The sequence below is a fragment of the Rhododendron vialii genome, chromosome 12a, assembly GCF_030253575.1.
Source record: "Rhododendron vialii isolate Sample 1 chromosome 12a, ASM3025357v1".
NCBI classification, from domain to species: Eukaryota; Viridiplantae; Streptophyta; class Magnoliopsida; order Ericales; family Ericaceae; genus Rhododendron; species Rhododendron vialii.
Window position 1 is genome coordinate 31642064 of NC_080568.1, and position 13829 is coordinate 31655892.

The 13829-nt window shown below is 38.9% G+C and overlaps 1 protein-coding gene across 1 annotated transcript; it reads right to left on the reverse strand.

Moving 5' to 3' along the window:
- Window positions 1-1508: 1508 nt before the first annotated feature.
- Window positions 1509-11490, reverse strand: LOC131312070 (ankyrin repeat-containing protein At2g01680-like). Its single transcript, XM_058339801.1, has 4 exons — window positions 11108-11490; window positions 8562-8836; window positions 3649-3951; window positions 1509-2267 (listed from the first exon to the last, which is right to left on the reverse strand). Exons 1-4 carry the CDS (start codon window positions 11448-11450, stop codon window positions 1755-1757), a joined length of 1434 nt encoding a protein of 477 aa, XP_058195784.1. The 5' UTR covers window positions 11451-11490; the 3' UTR covers window positions 1509-1754.
- Window positions 11491-13829: the final 2339 nt, after the last annotated feature.

The window sequence follows — 13829 nt, forward strand, 5'->3', positions numbered from 1 at the left end:
TTCTTCCTTTAAAAGTGCGTCGGATTGAAATTTTCTTGAATGTATTCAATAGCCAGGTGAAAATTCAAGCAAGTTGTAAGGATTGGTGTTATCAAAAACCATGGCCTATGACACAGATTCCATTATATATTCTGTAATAGTTTCCAATGGTAATGGGAAGATTCTGTTTGCAGCACAATAATATGTTAATGGGTGATTAATTGGTGTGGTGGATGAACTTCGGGCTCTCCTTATCAGAACTTCCAATCGTGCAATTAGCATTATTGAAGGAAAGAAAAGAGAAAGGAAAACCCCCCCCAAAGGTGTATTTCACATGTTCTTCCCTTCCTGTTTTTCCTCCTTATGTGAATCGGTAGGAGAATTACATTCGAACAATCACAATAATGGGACATTACATCAATCATTTCATTTGATGTTCACCACCAGTGGCGGAACGAAATAATGCTTGCTGCGGGATGTACAACAGCAGCCTTTTGAGCATACATTAGTTGAGGGACCTCTTTGGTGACGACAGCCTTCAAGTCCACAGTAAGAGCAGAGGGGTTGTGAGATAAGTGTGGGCAGGTGACCCCACTGCTTCCTAGTTTTTCACAGAGATAGGTATAGTTTTTCACCCCATTTTTACTCCCTTGACCCCACTGTTGCTTTAAAAATTACTTTCATCCTCAGCCCATAAAAAGATTGAAAAAAAGGAATCAAAATAGAATCGATCTCCACTCACAAAATCCCCAAATGTCAACAGCGTGTTTCATTCGTTCTTCCGACAGAACAAGGGTTTTGTCGAACGTTTCTCCTAATCTCTACACGGACTGAACCAAAATCTCCACCATATACCCCAGTAATACCACTGCATGTGAACATGACACTGCACCTGTGGCGACTGGAAGAAGGTCTCTATGTACAGCCGTACAGGCAATCGCTAGCTCAAATTCCAGACGTTCCCTAGTATTATAGTAGCATTCCTCCAATTATATATATATATATATATATATTCGTCCCTATCGGCAAGAACGAAATCAGGATTTCCTAAATGGCGCAGGGGTCTGAACTATGAAGAGTAAGCATAAGTACCACCATTCTGTAAACAAGTAAGCAGGTTGCCTTCTAGTCTCAATCAACTATTGACACAATCTGGAAATACTTCCCAATTGTTTGAATTATGGATGCCAAACGACATTGTGCTCAGAATGATTAAACTCTATTCTTGAAAATGTTGTTTGAACTTCCCAATCGCTGAAAATACTTCCCAATTGGTCGTGTATTCATATTATTAAAATTTAAAAATAAAAAAAACCAAAAACAAAACAAAACCGAAATTGCTTGGGGGCCTTGGCCCCCCCATAGCCCACAAGTGCTTCCGTCTTTGCCTATTGGTTACAAATTTGTTTATTATATATGCATTCATTCACTATATATCAAGTAATCTTGCATCCGTTTTTAGAAGTAACCATAATTTGACCATTTCCAATTAATATACAACGAACTAAATACTCATAAACCATAGTACATGTTATCCATGAACAACCTTATATACAAACAAATACAAAAAGAAGACTCGGGCTTTTTTCATACTACTACACACCATAGGCTAGTGGACACACACAAATTACATAAATACTACACACACTGATCATACAAATAACGGGTCTCAATCACACATTTATCGATCTTTACCAATGATTGACGACCACACCAGATCCTCTAGCTAGTCTGCAACAACTATCCCGAACCACAAGCACAAACCCAAAGACTAGCTAGCAGAAGTTTCCCATGCACTTGTGACTTCTATATATTGTAACGAGGTTTCGAAACTTGTTCCGCAGCCACACCGAGAAGTGGAATGCGTGAAGCACTGCAACAAATCCACATATTCCCATCCAACAAAGTTCCAATCCCACAGAGATCTTCAAAGAGAGCTTGAAATCATCCTCTACGTTTGGGGTTACTACTATGATTGCCAGCACATAAGCTCCAACCATACACGAGAGTGTGATATACACAGTAAATACCAACACCCATATTAGAAACTTGTTGTGGATTGGGAATCCAGTCAAGGCCAGCATAATAGTGATACACGATGCTATTAACATTGCGGTGTTAATAACCAAGTATCTTGCGAAATAGGGACTGTGAGAACTGTCCAGAATAGCTTCTCCCGCCGTATGACCATTATCGGAATCTTGCCAAAAACCACCAGGAGGACTCATAATAGAGTCATAAGCCACGGTTGCCGTCAGGGTGGCTGCTGTTATTAAATGGCCACGTACCTGTTGGCATGGAAGATGTATTTATATATCATTTTGGGTCATGAATATTACTGCAAAAAAGTGGTTTTCTTTCTTCTTCTAAACTCAATATCCGACCCAATCTAGTACCGACTAATTCAGGATCGATTTGGTGTCCACTAACGGAGGGTCCAATGACTCCAATTAAAACAAGGGGCAAAACACCGCATGGGAGAGGCCCAACACATTTGGGAGCCCATAATTGTCACGTGACTACAAAGGACTACTATGTCTCAAGTACAACAGTGCTCATCATACAGACCCGTTTTCAAAAAAAAAAAAAAAAGTGATGAGCACTCTGAAGTTTGCTTCTAAAAGAAGTGAATGATTTGATTGAATGTGTGTGTGAGAATGATTATAAGAGCATCTCTAGGAGCCTCAAAGAAATTCTAGCCAAAATGCTTAGGAAAAGTCCCATTAGCTAGCCATTTAACATATGGGTACCCAATAGCCTAGGCTTTTGAAGTTATCCAAACTCCACATGTACCAGATTTCAACCCATCTCTCTCTCTCCCCGAAATTTTCTGCAAACCCAGAACCTAGAAACCAAATGCACAAATACAAAATCCATCTCTATCTCTCCGAAATCTGCAAACCCACCCGATCTCCACCACCTTCGCCCTCCTTCTTCACTCTGTTCATGCCGGATCTTCGCCAGCGTCATCCTCAAGTAGTCGATTCCATAATGGTAGCTCCACCACCGCTTAATCGACGACAACGGCAACCGGCTTCCATGAAGATGACGACGTATTTAGCTTTTGTATGGCTTTTTTTCCTTTTGGATCTAAAAATGAATGGTGTGCAAGAGCCGGGAGATGGGAAAAAGAGAGAGAGAGAGAGACGAAGTCAGAGCAAGCGAGCTCTGAAACCTCGCTGGACCGGGCGAGCTACAGTAGCTCCCCTTCAGAGTGGCGAGGTTGGAGCGAGCCTCCTAGGTCTACGATTTCAAGGTTTTCTCGCCATTTTTGTCCAATTTTTCTCTAGAGCGAGGCTCCTGGAGATGCTCTCACTATGCATATATGTAAGTGCATGTATTTGTATCAATTTTGGGAACTTGACAGAAAGAGAGGGGAGAGATTATGTGTGGGGAATGACTTTGGTGTCTCCTCTCCTTTTAGAAGCACCGTAACTTTTGGCATAACTGAACCATTACAAGCATAATCAAAATTAATTATATGTATAACCAAGGCATAACAAGGTATAACCAAGAAATTGGTTTTGGATATGCCTTGGTTATACATATAATTGGTTTTGGTTATGCTTATAATGGTTCGGTTATACCAAAAGTTATGGTATCTCCTTTTTGAGGGGAGCCGCCGAAGTCATTCCCATATGTGTGTGTGCCAACCATCCAATAATATACCTGTTGGAGCCAGCCATGGTCAAACTTGAAATACTTTTTCCAAAACATATAAATCCAATCTCTAGCTTTACACCAAGGTTGAGGAGGAGTAGGAGGATTATCGGGTGGTGATCCAGGGCTGGAATCCGGCCTCATGTAGAAGGATTTATGAACACCAGCTTGTAAAAGTAACTCCTTGATTTCCATGGTTTTTAGATCTCTGACAGGGCAGTGCTCCACAATATCTAAAGCAGTAAAACAGTTTTGATTCTTGACATTGGCTCGATCTTTGACACTCTTTATTTCCAACAAATATTTTATGGTCTGCACATCCAAATTAAAGGACAGAAGTTAAAAGCAATATTAAAGCTTGGGAAAGTTCTGACTAGCTTTTCCTTTCCAGGTTTTTTTTTTTGTTGGTATCGAACTCCATGACAGGGGTCAAACACAAGAATTAATAGTAAATGGGTAGAAGTCAAATTCTTGACCAAAAGCTTCTTAAGACTTTTAGTTGTAATTATCACTGCACCAAGTCGAGAGATCATTTTATTTCTTTCTTTTTTCCAATCAAAAATGTTAAAATGGGGATAAAGGAATGAAAACTACAGCTTGCAGCAGTAAAATATGACTCTAATTGTTGACAAATATTCAACTTGACCTTTAAAATTGATGGTATCGATGAGATTTAAAACATGAATTGTTCTGTTATCAAAGTAGAACCGAGAAAGAACTGCAGATGACTTGAATGGTCTGGTCAGGGGCAGAGGTAGTTAGTGGGGGAGGTGGCACATGCCACCCCCGTTTCGAAAAAACCAAAAAATAAAAAAACTTGTAATAAGGTTAAATAAAAAGACTTGAGGAACTTTACAATACTATTGCTAGTCTGGTGGCAATGTAACATATCTTGACGCACCTGAACCAAGGTTTGAATCCCCAATTGCCCAATAATTTTTTGTTTTCCAAAATCAATCTCTCTCTCTCTCCCTCCCCCCCCCCCCTTTTTCCAAAATCTCTCTCTCTCTCTCTCTCTCTCCATTCTTACAAGGTTTGTAATTCTTTCCCCCATCAATTGGAACTAAACCTGACCTGTAACGACCCTGATTTTTGGTAAATAAAAATTTCGTTAAATATTTAAATTTTATTTTAACTACTTGGATTTGCTACTAAAAATTTCTTTTTAATTTTAATAATCCGTCATAATTAGATTTGAGACTTATAAAATTATATCTTTCACGCCGGACAATCTAGTCATTTTTTAAAGACAAGTATGCTTATAAAAGCACTTGTATATTTTCCTAACGAGTTAGATAAAATCTTTAAATTATATTTCTTGGCTAGAAATCCTACTTGGCAAGTAGAATTAGCATCCAACCGATTAGTTGGTGGAACCGGACCACCGATTCACCTAGTTACATTACCCTAACCCTAATTGGACCTTTTTGACCGTCTTGGAGCCTTTTGAACCCCCCGAACCCTAATTGAATCCTTAGACTTTAGGGGTAATCATTATACCCCATGACAAGTCATTTCAAACCCTAATTATTACTCCCTCCGTCCCTTATTTATAGTCCGGTATTCCATTTTGGGTTGTCCCTTAATAAGTGTCCATTTTGTAAAGTTAATGGGTAAAAGTTGATAAATTGTCTATTTTGTCCCTAAAAGTAGATTCCATTTTAAAAAGTAAGTGAGTAAAAGTGTAATGATGATGGGTAAGTAGGAAAAGTGGAGGAAAAAGTTGATGTGAAAGGTATAATGATGATGTCTTTTTAATAAGTTGGAATTACGAAGCAGGACATTTAAAAAGGGACGGAGGGAGTACTAATATTCCTTTACCCCGTGGTCCATAATTGTTAGGGGAATTTTTATCCCTTGGACAATAGATTCCCATGACTAGTCATATCAAATTATTACCGATATTCTTTTACCTCTTGGTCCATAATTATTAGGGGAATTTTTATCCATTGGTTAATAGACCTTTGACTTGCCAATAAGCATGACAAGACAAGTCATACTAAGGGAGTCATCATTTTGCTTCCAAAGGAAGCAAGGCTAGCTTTGCCATGCATGCATACCTATGTTCTAGCCTTAAACCTAATAATCCTAGACTTACTTTCCTAGATTTTGCTTAGATATATATACTTGGTACGAGAGAGAGAGAGAGAGAGAGAGAGAGAGAGAGCGGAGGGAGAGTGTAGTGTGTGCTTGTGTGTTGTACACTCCAAGCTACCTCTTTAGCCCTATTTTAGCCTTAAGCCCAATTGACTAGACAACTCATTTCTAGTCAATTTTCTAGCATAGAATCCTAGCCTTATTACCCTAGATTTTGACTACAAACCTAGACTAAAATTGACCATACATTGAAGGCTATACCTTAGCCTAATCAAACCCTACCTTAGACTTGTAAGACTTGCCATGATTACCTAGATTTACCCTAGAAAGCATAAGATCCTAGTTAGTTTATAGCCTTAAGCCTAAGAAGATTGGACAAGACAAGACTTGGCATGCTTTCAAGCTTGATTGAACATGACAATGGAGCAATGTCCATGGGAGAAAGGAGAGAGGGGGGGACCGGCCATAGAGGAGGGAGGAGGAGCTCAAGTGTTGGCTATAAATAGCACCCAATGCCTTCCATTCAACTCACACCTTCACTCATTTGCTCTCACTTCTCTCTAGAAACCATTTCCATTTTTCAGACAGCTTACTGCCCTTCACGAATCTCCATTTTTCTCCTGCTTAAAGTAGTTTTTAGAACCAACTCCCTTCGGGAAAGTTGCAGAGCACTTCGAAACCTTCAAGTTAGACCTAAGAACCATCCCAATCGGTGAAGAAATGACAAAGTTATTGGCATCCGAAGTTCAGTAAAAATCTCGGATTTCCATTTCCAGACAGCATACTGTCTCTTCATTTATCACCATTTTTCTCCTACCTCAAGTAGTTTATAGGATCAACTTCCTTCACGAAAGTTGTAGAGCACTTCGAGAGCTTCAATTTCGACCCAAGAACGATCATATTCGGCCAAATATTGACCGAGTTACTGCCATCCAAAGTTTGGTCCAGATTTGCGAGTTTCACCGTCCGTAGAAAACTTCCAACTAGCTTATTCGGCCCCGACTAAGTTTCGGATCAAGGTAGATTTTCTCTACTCACTTCCCTAACTATAAGTAGAACCCCTTGTCCCCTAAACTCTACGTATAGAATCGTATGTTAGAAAGTAGCATGTTCTTGATTCAAAGTATCAATATCGTAGATAAGATTATTTATTGTTTGGTTTCAAGTAGATAAGCTTATCGTTTAAAATGCATGATTGTCAATAAGTTTATCTCACTAATGGAGGTATGAGCATGTTAGATAAATGACTTTGTCTTAAATAAACATATGTTGTATTGAATTTCTCAAAAAGTAAGATAGAACGATTTTCGAAAGATAAGATTTTAACGCTTGATTTGAAGTATTCATATTTTGATCTTTTCGAGCATGCTTAGTAATATTGAGTTGAATGATCTTGCTAGTGTAGTTTCAATGAATGATTTATGCTTATTTTTGTGAAAAGTCCTACCGCGGAGTCTATGCATGAAAACGTGACACGGAAATCGAGAAAGTTAGAAACATGACACCTAGGGTGTGGTTAACGAAAAGGCGTGTTTTGAAAAGGTGAAATGTTTTGGAAACCGCAATGTGGCCGGACATGGTAGCCCATTGTGTGGTGTGTGTTTTGTGCGCCAATGGGAACCCGGTGCGGCGGAACCATTGTGAGGATACTCGGGAGACCGGAACGGCGGAACCGAGATTGGGTGTGTGGCTTGGTTATCCGCGGAGAGGAGCCAATGCAAAGTGTGCCAATGGGAACCCGGTGCGGCGGAACCATTGTGAGGATACTCGGGAGACCGGAACGGCGGAACCGAGGTTGGGTGTGTTAGAAACAGATTTTGAAAATGTTGATTTGGTTATGAAAAGTGAAAATGGAGACACGGTCTACGATGAGTTGCGTAGGAGAAATACAGAAAAACATGGACACCAACGATGCTTGAATAGTGAATGTGGATGTGTGATTGTTACTATTTGTCGTTTATAATTTATTGTTTGTAAGTTATGAGTCATTGGGTAGGGTTTATTCTATTGAGCTTTTGTAAGCTCACGGTGTTACCTTTGGTGACCCTGACATATTATATTGGTGGCGACGCCGGTATAATGTGTCAGACCTCATAGATGAACAGGGTGAACACTATACCTTGGAAGCTTTCGGAGCCGAGGAGCGGGCCAGAATGGAAGAAGAGACGGAGCAGTAGATAGCAACCCTAGTCTACCCTCCTTTTGTTTAATAAAGTATTCTTGGAAGAATTATGTTGTAATATTGAGCTAAACTCTATTTAGATTTTCAATGAAATTGCCTTCTTTAACGTTTCCAAAATTGGGGGCGTTACATGACCATTTGGAAATAAAATTTTTCCAAGACTCATTCGAACACATAAATTTTTTAAAAATTAATGTGGTTCAACTAGGTATTTACGAGTATGAAAAAAAAATTAATACTTTCTACAAATACCGTAAAAAAATGCAATTTAGAGAATGGTAGGTTTCAAATCAAGAAAATTTAATATCGTAATGTCTTGGATTTGCATACCACAAGAGAGTTGAAGCAAGCATTTATTTCTTTTTCAAAAAAGAAAAACCCACGGCAAAACCTAATTATATGACTTCACACTTAATTTTGTACTTTATGAGAGAATTTTGGAAAGACCATCGTCTATTTTAGTCTCCATTTAGAGACCAAATCTCTAAAACAGACGATGGGTCTCTTTAAATTTCTTTCATAAAGTACAAAAAATTGAAGAAAATAGGGGATAAATTATAAAATCTTACCTCAATATGGAGATTTGAAGCATGGTTGGAGATGCTCTTACTGGGGTGACTACATGTATACAAAAAATACTTACATCGATTTGTTTAAGGGCTGCTGCAAAATGCAAGATAGTGTTGCCATCATGGTCTTCTGAGTTGAGGAGAATCTCCATTCTCAACTCCTTGTCATTGCTCTGCAGATATTGCACTAGTGCTTGTAAAGCCTCTAACTTGTTATATTTGACACACAAGTGTAGAACAGTCTCTCCTCTGTCTAGTTTTTCATGAATTGAATCTTGTTCTGCCCTAAGCAATTCTTGTATGACCTCGACTCGCCCTTTTATGGCCGCCAAATGGAGAGGGATTCTACCTGTTGGAGTATACATTTTCAAAAATCTCTCAAAAACTATACTTTTTAAATGTTCAATTACAAGAGTTTATTTTTTTCCTACTTCGGCCAGAGCTAGACTGACAATTATTAGTACGTTAGACTACTATTAGGGGAAAAATAAGTTATTTCTGGATGAGGAAGGCCATGGGGTTTCCGCCTCCCATTGTGGACCCCACCACGCATTAATTCATTGCGATAATCTGAATCATTTATCTTATAGCGTCCACAGAATAGTGTATTCATATAAAAAAAATCAACTTGATTGGATATCAATAGGTACATAAAAAATTAAATTTTGGTTTCTAAAATAGACAGTCATGAACATTTTAACTTAAAAATTATTGACAGAATCTAGGTCGTCCATTCATAAAGCAAAATTTAATTTTTGATATATCTATCGATGTCCAATCAAATTAATTTTTTGCGTGAATACACTACTCTGCGGGCTCTACAAGCTAAATGGTTTATTATTGCAATGCATGCATGGTAAGGCCCACAAATGGAGGTGGCGAAAACCTCGTCTGGACCAAAAACTATTGACAGAATCTATACTATTAGGGATGTCGATGCTATTTTTTTTATTTATTTATCAAAGCAGAAACATATCATGTATATAAATAAAAGGACACTATCGGTCCAAAGTACAAAGTACAAACTAAAATAACAAACAAAAACAAAAATACAACAGAACAAAAACCAAAAAAGCCGCAAGGAACCAAAAACGCCGGAGCTGGACCCATCGATCACATTCGTGAGGGTGGGTGGAGTGGTCAAGGGAGTGGCCAAGTATGGGAAGAGCAATTCTCGAGATAGACCCGCCGCACGAGTTGAGCACGTGCCCGCCGCAAGATTCCAAGCCGAAGCCGCTGCTGAACGCCGCCACCATCGCCGCTGTTGAGCTGGTTCTGTAGACCCAAATCTAGAATCCTAGATCTGGACCCCCTGTGTTCAAATATAATGGGGAGAGGGGAGAACTCCCTCTCAAAGGAAGGAATCTCACCCAAGAGAAGAGGTGAGAGAGAGCTTAGGCAGAAGGGGGACGGAGGGGTGAGGGAGAAGGAAGAGATCAGATACCGGGGGGGGGGGAGAGGGGGGGAGAGGAACCCACCTGCCCCAACTCTCTCTCTCTCTAACGTCGACGCTATTCTATGCGATCAGCTTGAACCTAAGACCTGCACACCCTTAAGCTACTTGTTCTGGCCTTAGTTGTAGGTGCTCTGTGACCTATTTGTTGTAACTCATAGTTTGTTGTCTACAAGAATTGAAACTTTACCCGATTTACGCGCCTTTTCATTTACAACTGTTATACTGTGTCGTATTTCAATATTAATTTCATTCAACATATATTGGTGCTCATCTCAGTTATATTTGAAATAAAAAAAAAAAATTACAACCAGTGCAAAAGCAAAATAAAACTAAAGCAACGTGTATTTGGTCCCTGGCTTTGAAAGCTACGTGCATGTGAATCTGGACGGATTTGGGAGGCTGTCATTTTGAGCTTTATTATTTTGCAATTTTGTTACGACTACCAAACATATTCACACAAACACTCATAATATATGTGGACCCTATCCACACTACACACCCCTAGTGTGCAGTGGTGGAGCTATGTTGGGGCCCGGGGGGTCTCAGTCCCCAAGCCCCTGAGTTTTAAATTTTTTATTTAGTATATAATTGATTTTGAATAGTATTGATAATTATTCATGTATAACTACTTATAATTTTTATAATTTTGGTTGGATTTGATAAAAAACTAGTTATTTTACATTTTCATTTCTCAATTTATTTCATGAATAAAAAATAAACATGTGATAGTTGAAGTAGCCTAAAGAAAAAAAAACAAAAACATTGATATACTTTAACTACTTTAGGCTAGAATTATTTCAATGTATAAATGTAATGTATTGAAAGACAAAAATTTTATGATATAATAAGTATACGTTCCGACAAAAAATATGTCTACAAAACCGGCTCCCCCAGGATAAAAATCTTGTCTACGCCAATGCTAGTGCATGGAACCCATATGAGTTGTGAGTGTTTTTGCGTTTTTGTGTGTGAATGTATTTGTGGTTTTAGACTTTTTCTATTATTTTGTCAATGGGAAAGGACATGGCATTTTGCTTCTGTCTGCTACTCTGCCTACGATATTCACATGGGAAGCAACGACGACTTCGTTTTGTTTGAGAGGGCAAAAAAAAAAAAAAACTACCAGTATAAACAACCATAGGAAAGAGAAATAAATGTGAGTACCATCTTGGTCACGAGCGAAGCAGAGGTGGGGGAACAGGTTCCCATGTACCAACTCTCGTACAATCTCAACGTGGCCCTCAGCAGAAGCCACGTGGAGGGGCGAACGTCGTTGCAAGTCTAACTCGGTGGCAAGTTTTGGTTTTCGACACAGAAGGGCTTTTGTGAAATCTAAATGACCGCGCAATGCAGCTACATGCAAAGGGCTGTCACTGTAGAAACCCGAGAGGGAGCTAACTCGGTCGAGGATGAGTTCATCGTCCTCAATCAATGCCTCTAACGTTGCAACACTCCCACTCAAACAGGCTTCTTTGAGCCTTCTCCCCACGTCTTTTATCTCGTTCATATTCAATATATATAAGCTTTCTTTTAATAAATGCAAAGAAAATTTTACTAAACTCAGAAGAATGATACGACAGGAACAATGAAAAAAACTGCAATGATATCGAAAGGGCATACGAGACCCTTCTTATAGGCAAAAGCCAACTGAAAGCAAACATTGATAATAGTATAATTACTAGTAGTAGTCAAGAACTTCTAGAAAGGAAACTCCGGTTGTCCAGCTACCAATAAAAGGGAAGAAAGGTAGATAGAGAAAGTTATTGAGAATCGTGCAGGCGTGAAGAGAGTAAAATACTTTTCTCAAAGATGGGAAAAGAACAAGGGCTCAGACTCAGGGGTGGAGCTATATTGGGCCCGGGGGGCCCCGGCTCCCCAAGCTCCCGAATTTTAATTTTTTTATTTCATACTCCGTATATACCTGATTTTGAATATATTTTTTTATAATTATTCGTATATAGCTACTTATAATCTCAATAATTTTGGTTTAATTTGATAAAAAAATCGGTTATCTTGCATTCTTGTTTCTCAAATTTTTTCATAAATTAAAAATAAACATGTACGTGATAGTTGAAGTTTAGTCTAAAGAAAAAAACAAAAATGATTGGTATACTTTAACTTCATTATGTTGGAATCATTTAAATGTACAAAATGTAATATATTGGAAAGCAAAATTTTTGTGATATAATAAGTATATATTCCGATAAAAATTATATGTCTACCAAGCCGGCCCCCGGGGGAAAAATTCTTACTCTGCCACTGGGCTCAGTCTTTTGTTTTGTTTTTTTTTTGGTTCCTCAATGGAAAGCCAAACATCCCATCATGCTTCAGTGTATTTGAGTGAGAGAGATGCATGAACGGAATTTTTTATAGCCGGATGTCCAAATTAACTTGCGAACACCTCGATTAATTCCGAAATTCTGAAATTAACGATTAGGCAAATCTTTAGTGACTCCGAAGCTTGAAATATTTGATTGTAATTTGCGGGGATTCAATTAAACTTGCAAGTCATTTTGTAACTTTCTTATGTCTCTACTTTTCCAAACCGATATGTATGAATGGTTGGCAACGTTTTTACTACGTTGAGAAATTTGGAGCAAGAATTGAATTCGTGGGGCATATGGGATCTTGTTGGAGATCTTGTTTTTGACCAATTGGTTTCCTCTCCTCTGGACGGTTGGAATTTTTGTTCGAGATGTGACAAATGCTGATGGTTTATCTGAGACATCATGGCCGGTGATATATATATTGGGGTAATTACTAGTTAGCAGAAATTTGGACACCAATTACACCGCGCCACCTTGGTTGACAGCCTTGGCCCATCTGTCATATGAAAAGGATGGCAGTTGACATTTTTACCAGAGAAAATGAATTACCAATGTGAAAACAAGGACCCAACTCCTGGGGGTAACCGGTTGGCCTAACGGCATGGTGCGATCTTGGCGGTTGGTTGAGGCAAGGCTTGTGTGGTCTCCCGCCGTTCTTCACTCCTATGTGTTTTTGGGTTTGGCCTAACGGCATGTGGAGGCCTTGCGGCAGCCGTTTCGGAGTGGCCGTGGAACTGGGTGTTGCAGATCTGGTGATGCTCGGAGCTTCTATGTGGGTGACTACGTTTGCGGTGGCGTGCCGCGGCGTTTTGCCCAGTTCCAACAAAAGGAAACTACTGTACTTTTGCGATTCTTTTCAACATAGCCCCCTTTTATATAAAATTATTAAAAGGATATTTTAAATTCTAGGAAACTAAATTCACTGAAAAATAGAAAAATAACTAAGGATATTTTTCCCCTAACTAAGTATAAATAACTAAGTATTTGTCCTAAAAATTGTTGGAGAGTTCCCAAAGTAAATTCATTTTCCCCTTGGTTAGTTTTTGGGCTGTTTTTCGAAGCTACAAAAGCAAACGGGACTTCTTATTAAAGCTCCACCGTAGACCAAATATGAATCAATTGGGCCCACAGCTTGACGGCCCATGATAACCGTATCTCCCCTCCGAAAAAGCTGGGCCGTAAGCCGACGTTGCAGAAACCATGTTTGGTGGTTGTATAATACTCCATCTCCTAGTGGAAGCCTAAGTTCGCGCACGGGGCTGAGTTTGAGGTTCAGAGCTATAAAATCTTCTGTTGACTAACATACTAACACTCCGCTAACCCTCGTTGATGTATAGTGTGACAAAAAAAAAATTGTTCAAGAACAACTTGATTGGCTCGTTAGTAAATGAGTCAAGATTGAGTTCGAGTTTTAAACTCGTTTAGTAATTTTTATAGGAATTCGATTATTTTAAAAGCAATCTTAGGAACACAATTTTTTATAAAAAAAAATTGGGCACAATTTTTACATGTATTGTGCGGATACAATTGTATTCAAAATTATGTTCAGAAAATGTGTT

Bases quoted from the DNA above. Each gene is read 5' to 3' on its own strand.
- LOC131312070 (XM_058339801.1), bottom strand. From the start codon at position 11,450: ATGAACGAGATAAAAGACGTGGGGAGAAGGCTCAAAGAAGCCTGTTTG. The intron at 8,837-11,107 runs GTACTCACATTT...ATACTCCAACAG, and splicing joins CTTCGCTCGTGACCAAGATG to GTAGAATCCCTCTCCATTTG. The intron at 3,952-8,561 runs GTAAGTATTTTT...TTGGATGTGCAG, and splicing joins CAGCCCTTAAACAAATCGAT to ACCATAAAATATTTGTTGGA.